Raw genomic sequence first — 6,941 nt, forward strand, 5'->3', positions numbered from 1 at the left:
TCTCTCTGCTTCTGAGGTGAGTAGTAACTAGTTACATTTATTCTGCTTAATTTGAATAACTTTTTTTGGGGAAAAAAATCTCTCAGAAGTAATTTTTCTACACCATACTTTATACTCACTTGAGTGATATTAAGTATCGCTACTCTTTCTTCAGTAAATTCACTGCATGAACAAACATATTTTAACCAAAAAAAAAAACAACACACCAGGCACAATACCTAATGTGAGCATTTATATATTAGAAAAACAAGTATTCAGAAAAGTTTATTTTGCTTAAAATGTATTGCTTTGTAATTATGTTATTAGCATGTATACATTTTATTTTAGTCTCTTGCATACTGGAATTTGCACACAACTTTCTATGTCTATATGTCATTTTAATAGAAGTAACTGAGGTCTGCAACGCTTTAGATGATTTTCTGGGTTTTGAGACTTTTTGGATCATTTGTCAATTTAGCTAATTCAGTTTGATTTTAAAGATCTTTGACTACTTTGAGTTAAGACGGGTCCTACTTAAGTCATTTTTTGATTATGCCCATCTGGCAGAAATCAGGCTTACCCGAGGAGAGTGAAACTGAACTCAGCTTTTAAAAAAAACTAAATGTGTAAAACTGCTAATTAGTTTATTCACAATCATGATCTATTAGTTTAAGGGATGTATTTTTATAAATGCCAAGAGGTAGTGATGTCTTTTTCCCTTAAGAAATTATTAAATGACTGCTATTTAGTATATCCCCAGTTGATCTTTGCCATCTAGTATTAAACTGTATTTGAAGAGATGAAGCAAGGTAAAGAAAGCAAAACCAGAAGAGATTTGTAAAGGGGCAAATACTTTCTCCACAGTGACGTTACCAGCAATGACTAATCTTTTTTCAGTTAAACCCTGTCTCTCCAAATGTCTATGCTGAATTATTATCGTGATCTAAAAAGCAGAGTGAATCAGTGAAACATTTCTCTCGAATGTTTTGAATAAATTGACATTCTGATCATTTCAGTCTGAGAAGCAGAAGACAATTGGAAGTTAAAACCTGATGATCACAATTAAATTTAGTTGATTTGTTATGCTATATTTCACAGCAAAATCAGAGGTTCAACATCACTCGTACTGATGCACTCTAATGCAACTCTAATGCAGTTAACAAAAAAAAAAAAACCTGTTGATTTAATTGTCATCAACAGTGGAATTAATCATTCCCAGTTCCATTTATCTCTTGTATTACCCATGCTTTTATCTTGTTTACATCTGACTTGAATCAACCATTTTCTAATTAAAGATAGAAAGCAAAAAGCCCAAACAGATAAATTTAGGAAATGCGATCATGAATATTCCAGGTCAACACAACAAATGTGTCACACACAAACAGGCTGTGCCAGAAAACATCCTCACACACTTGCATTTCCCACTAAAAGCGTGGGCAAATTTATTCCACCTCACTCCTCTGATGGACTTCCTGATCAGCCTTAGCGGCAAGACTTGCATTAAATCACACTCAAAAGGACAAAGTTAAAATTTAAGTGCACCTTTAATTTATCCAACATCTATATGAGGCATTATAATAGAGTCATCATGATTAGCATATAAAATATTTACAGGAGCAACTAATTCAATAAAAATGACAGATCCTGCTGAAAAGTGTATGTGCTTATACGTGGAAGGTGGCAAGATTGCAGCAACTTTCAAGAGCAATTCTTCATAGAACAATCAATCATTCTGGGTACTGACATCCGAGAAGTACATTATCTAGCAAACAATTAGCACAGCTTGAAGCATAAACGGGGCTCCAAGGCTAAGAAAGGCAGCAGGTGGACTGTTTGGTCTCTCTTCCCTAAACAGAAAGGAGAAAGAAAAAAAAAAAAAAAAAAAAAAGCCTAGTTAGAAACAAAGAACTTTCATCCACACATTTCCAAAAACCTATTAGAAATTTGATGTAAATTAGCCTTTCATCTGCTGCTAAGAACAAAAACAAACACAAAAGTTCAGAAGAGGATGGGTGTTTCCATGGCAACCGTGTACCTACATGTGTTCCCGTAAGCATGCTACTGGTGCCTAAATTCCGGGTACCTGTTGTCTCTGTTGTTGGCGTCTGTATTCTTCTTCGCTGGCGGCCAGAGCCTGAGCCAGAGCCAGGTCCTCCTGCTCCTGAGGGCTGAGAGGAAAACATCCCGAGTGAAAAACCCCACAGAGCGGACGACATGCATAACGGTGGATCCTTGTGTTTGATTCAAGCGCAACCTCATTAAAATTACTGAAATAATCCCATCAGCCTGTTTTGTTCGACAAACACTGAAGAGCCACACCTTTGTGATGGTTTAAATCTGTAAGCAGGGAGCGCTGCAATGGCTGTTTTTCAGGTTTCTTTGTTTGTTGGTGAACCTTCCCAAAACAAAACCTTGTTGTTTGTTTTCTCCTTTGCATTTGGTGAACGCTCCAAGAAAAATGTGCCGTTTCTGATCCACTATTAGCAATGCAGTACATCATGACTTTAATTCAGACCTGAAACAGAGCCAAGTCGGTTTCTGGACACCAACTAAGTTAGAAAAACTATTTCAAGTTTGAACAGTTTGAAAGATTACTCATATCTCTTCATACAGTGTTTTGCATTTTGTCACCTTTCAAATAACTCAGTTTATTTTTATCATCAATCCTATGCAACAGACGAAACCAAAGAAACAAACATAAAGTGGAAGGGGAAGGAAACGTTGTTTTCAAAGTTTATTTACAGATAAAACCTGAAAAGTGTGGCATGCTCCGTGTAAATTCCAGAGAATTAGTGGCCTTCAGAAGTCACAAAGATAAATAGTAGTTCACCTGTGTAAAATTTTATCTACACATAAAACCAGCTGTGCTATGGAGGCTTGAACGGTTTGTTAGAGAACATTAGCAAACAAAGAACACCGTAAAGTCCAAAGGTCACACCACACAGGACAGGGTCAGATTACAAAACTATCTCCACAGCTTTGAACACCTCACAGGCCCAACCAATACCGAGTGGCATTTTTGTCAGCATTAAACGTCGCTCAATAACTATCAGAACCAAGCAAAAGATGGAAGCTGAATAAGTGAATGTTTATAAATCCATGTAGATTCTTAAAACACCTTTAAGTCCTTTTGGAACGTTTTAATAAGCTTCGGAACAATATTACTGGATATGCTCATCATTCACAGCAACAAAGGGGAAAAATAAAAATAAAAAAATCAACCATAAATGACCTGGGAGACTGTAAAGCACCTGAACAGTAAAAACAGCATCTAACCAGAGATCTGGGTTTTAGCTAAAAAAAATAATGCCCAGTTATAAAAGGATTCTGCATGCATTTGTGAAAAGACTTTTTCAGCATATAAAGAAAAAGTTCAGATCGCAGCTAAACAGGGACGATGAGGATCTAAGCAGCAATCCTGAAAATTAAACGCAGAAACGGCTTGCCATATATGCCAACCATCATGCCTTGTCACTGAGAAACAACTGCAAGTCCCCATTTCATCCATATTATATACACACATTACTGATCTACTTAATAAGCAGCTAAATGAAGAGGAAGTTAGGGAAAATCAGAGGCACTTTGTTAACGTAGCTCACCTGGGGGTTGCTTGAACAGCTGGCCTCGAATCAGCCAAAGACATCTCCAGCGCTCTTTGTAAAGCCTGCTCCTCTGTCTGAAGTGACAAGGTAGAAGCAGAATGCTTGAGTTCACTTTCAATATACTGGTGGTTACTTGATTTCATCAAAGTTGTATTCATACCAAGCCGGCCTGAAAGGATGCCGAGGGGGGAATTACATTCTGTGCTGAAACGGATGTAGGAATCCGCAGGGCAGAGCTGGGGGGGAAAGCAGGAATACAATGTGTTAAATTAAGTCTGTTTTTAAAAGTATAAATATTCAATATGTCCATTACTGAGCAAATGCGGGGAAGCAACACTCACCCTGAGCCGTAAGCTCTGTTGTTTACAGTAACACCATTAGAAACAGGCCGAGGATTTCCTGAAGCAGATGAACGAGAACCAGAGGCAGACGAAGGGGAAGCACCTTGGGACCTCATTACAGCAGCATGTCTATGGAAAAAAAAAAAAAAAACTTAAATCACCAGTTCAATGTGATAATTCAGAAAAAAAAAAAGAAAGGAAAGCAGTTTCAAAATCCTTAGGACAACTGTACACACCCAGGTTTGGAAAGAGGCTTCCCATCAGTCTTACAGTCGTGGTCTAGTGGGTGTCGATGTTTGAGACAATAATTTAAATGACACTGGTCGCAGGTGACTCGTATCATTTCCTTTTGTTTACAGCCACCTTTAGAACATTTATTTGTGAAGATCTGAAAAAATAAAAAAACAAAAAACAAAAAAAACACTTGTTATCACTGTTTTTGATGACATTGTGCCACATGGTTAGGAGGAATTCTGCATTATTTAAACCTTTCTCTTTCTTTGCGCAGGGTCTGATTTGCAGTCCCGGTCAATGTGCTCTCCCACTTTAATGTCGGGCATCTCGCCTCTTTTGATGGGAATGGGAGTATTACACAGCGGGCAAACTGGAACCTGGACATCCTACAAGAAAATACACAACAGTATTTAGCAAACGAAGGAGCAAACTAGGAAATGTTATATCTTTTAAAAGAATATAGATCTAAAAACATTCCAATTCAACCAATTCATTTTAAAAACCAATGCCTGTAAAATCTACAGATTCTGATTGATTCCCCAAGCAACACTGCTACTAATCCACAAGAGTTGTTTTTATGGGTAGTTGTTGTCACAGTTTAACGTGTGTGGAATACATTAGTGACTTCACAAGAACAACAAAGCTTAGGTGAACATGATTTAGACAACACTGTGTGACCTAGGTCACATTAAAGTAAATGGAACAACGTATGACAAGATCAAATAGACATAAATGTAATTCAAAAGTAATCTAATAAAAGTAAAACCCATGGTGTAATTGTTTGTCCAGAAACATTTTGTAGTAATTGGATTTATTAATTAAAAGATGATTACGCCAAGTCATTTATTTAAATAAAGTTTTTATTGAAGAGGATAAAAATCAGGCCTAAACATGAGTTCATATTTTATTAGGTTCTATCAACTCACCTTTTTGTAGGATGATGTGCATTTGTGATTTGCATAGGTGATGTGATCCTTGCAGAAAATCTCCTGACAGGCATCACATCTCATTGGAAGAAAATCTGCAATCAACAAGCAGTATTTTATGAGGGAACAAGCTTATCAATCAATCACATTTTATTTGTATAGCATCATTCAGCAACAAGGCATTTCAAAGTGCTTTACATCATAAAAACACAAAAACGCAAAGTCATACAACATACAGTCAAGAACTGAAACATTACATTGTGTCAAGCGCCATCATTATACATCAGATTGTTGATTAATGTTGATTATCTTTCAAGACAAACAACAGTACCAACAAAAATGATAATGCTGTTTTTTATTTGAAACTTTGCTCACCTAAACGCTTGCAGGTCTTCTCAGAGCAGTGCTCTCCCAAATCTGGAAACTCCATTTTTTAAATGGGTCTTCTGACGAAAATGACAGGTTTTTATTCTGAGAAAGACAGAAATAAATAAATAAAAATAAAACTTAAATGGATGAGAAGCTAGCAGTTCTTAGAACTAGTCTCCATTGTAATAACAATGAGACTTTGAGGATAGTCATGAGTCACATGATTATCAGTCTGCAGACCAACAATGAGTTTGCTAAATTATGAGCAAGCGGCTAAGCTAACTTCGATCAGACTCACAGATGATCGATTACGTAACTAATAGCTCAAGTTATCCACTATTGTGTTAGACAAACAGAACACAAGAACTTCAAAATGAGAGAGATTTTTTGCGATAAGTAATACATGTTCACAATGTAACATGTATGAATTACAGTAACAATATATAGAAATTAAGCAACTACTTAATTTCTTCAAAGTGAGCAATAACACATATTTCTTGCTAACTCGAAAGAAACACCAACACCACACAGTATGCTTCTCCATAAATGTCAATAACAAAATACTAAAAATAAATCTTGAATATTTATGGTTAGAATGTATTCTCACGGCTGGCTTCTTTGCTACGCTAGCAAGATAATCAGCTAACCTCAGCTTTTTGTTCAGGTTTACTCACCAGTCGCGGTTTTCTTCCCGGTCTTTGGTTTTGTAAAAAGAAAATCACTGTATTCTTCCAGCCAATATAACTATATTTTTCCCCAAAGTGTTTTAGTCTGTAGTTTAGTTACAGAGCTCCTGACGTCCGCTGCCTTGTTTGTGAAGCTCCTCGTCTGTTTAGCTGTGTCACGCACTGTCCACTTACGTCAAGACGCCGCTGATGTCATACTCGCTACGTCGTAATGGAAGGCGTGGTTTTTAAGGCGGTCGTAGAAATTTCAAGAAAACTCTAGAATGACCCAGATTGTTCAAGTAAAATTATGGAAATTGTGTTTAGTAAATCTGAAATAGAATCTCCTATTGAGAAAAGTAAAATCTGACTGGAAGCGTTTTTTCTAGAGGAGGGGACTAAAGCTTGTCACTTGTTCCAAATACTGCTGAAGAAAGTGGAAAAGAAAGTCTATAAAAACAGCTATCACAACGAGCAACAACATTCAGAGGTTAAATAAAACTTTACAATCGGTGGGCATTGGTAAGTGTGGCATGGACGTATAGAGAAACATTTAAACAAGAACTAAGGAAATATAATGTTGACATATTAAAGATGAATGTTGCCTAAACACGAACAAATGAGTAAAATATTCATTTTTTTTAAGTAAACAGGATAACATGGATGAATAGATGAAGAGACGTACTCGGTTAACACTTCAGCACAGTAGATTCAAGAAGAAAATTCAGATGGTAAGTTGAAACAATTTTAAAATAAGAGCAAGTAGTCATGACAGTGCTAAAATTGCGTGTTTCCTTTTTAAAATGTTTGAGTTAATATTTAGTT

General features: G+C 36.4%; 1 protein-coding gene across 2 annotated transcripts; it reads right to left on the bottom strand.

Annotated features, from left to right (window-relative positions):
- Positions 1-1,504: 1,504 nt before the first annotated feature.
- On the bottom strand, positions 1,505-6,321 carry zfand2a (zinc finger, AN1-type domain 2A). 2 transcript variants are annotated; one of them, XM_014968173.2, is made up of 10 exons: positions 6,126-6,321; positions 5,458-5,553; positions 5,083-5,177; positions 4,411-4,542; positions 4,159-4,310; positions 3,923-4,051; positions 3,742-3,817; positions 3,579-3,655; positions 2,063-2,147; positions 1,505-1,826 (listed from the first exon to the last, which is right to left on the bottom strand). In XM_014968173.2, exons 2-10 carry the CDS (start codon positions 5,510-5,512, stop codon positions 1,788-1,790), a joined length of 840 nt encoding a protein of 279 aa, XP_014823659.2. In that variant the 5' UTR covers positions 5,513-5,553; positions 6,126-6,321; the 3' UTR covers positions 1,505-1,787. The 2 variants fall into 2 exon arrangements, with proteins under 2 accessions (XP_014823659.2, XP_014823660.2); XM_014968174.2 differs by having other exon boundaries at positions 2,019-2,147.
- Between the last annotated feature and the right edge of the window lie 620 nt (positions 6,322-6,941).

Source organism: Poecilia mexicana, unplaced genomic scaffold (assembly GCF_051168715.1).
Source record: "Poecilia mexicana isolate PSO_F unplaced genomic scaffold, ASM5116871v1 scaffold_8, whole genome shotgun sequence".
NCBI classification, from domain to species: domain Eukaryota; kingdom Metazoa; phylum Chordata; class Actinopteri; order Cyprinodontiformes; family Poeciliidae; genus Poecilia; species Poecilia mexicana.

What these genes read in the sequence shown, in the direction of transcription:
- zfand2a (XM_014968173.2), bottom strand. Translation starts at nt 5,512, where the DNA reads ATGGAGTTTCCAGATTTGGGAGAGCACTGCTCTGAGAAGACCTGCAAG. An exon ending in GAAGACCTGCAAGCGTTTAG is followed by an intron (nt 5,178 to 5,457) that starts GTGAGCAAAGTT and finishes TGTTGATTGCAG; the next exon opens with ATTTTCTTCCAATGAGATGT. An exon ending in AACAGAGCTTACGGCTCAGG is followed by an intron (nt 3,818 to 3,922) that starts GTGAGTGTTGCT and finishes TTTCCCCCCCAG; the next exon opens with CTCTGCCCTGCGGATTCCTA.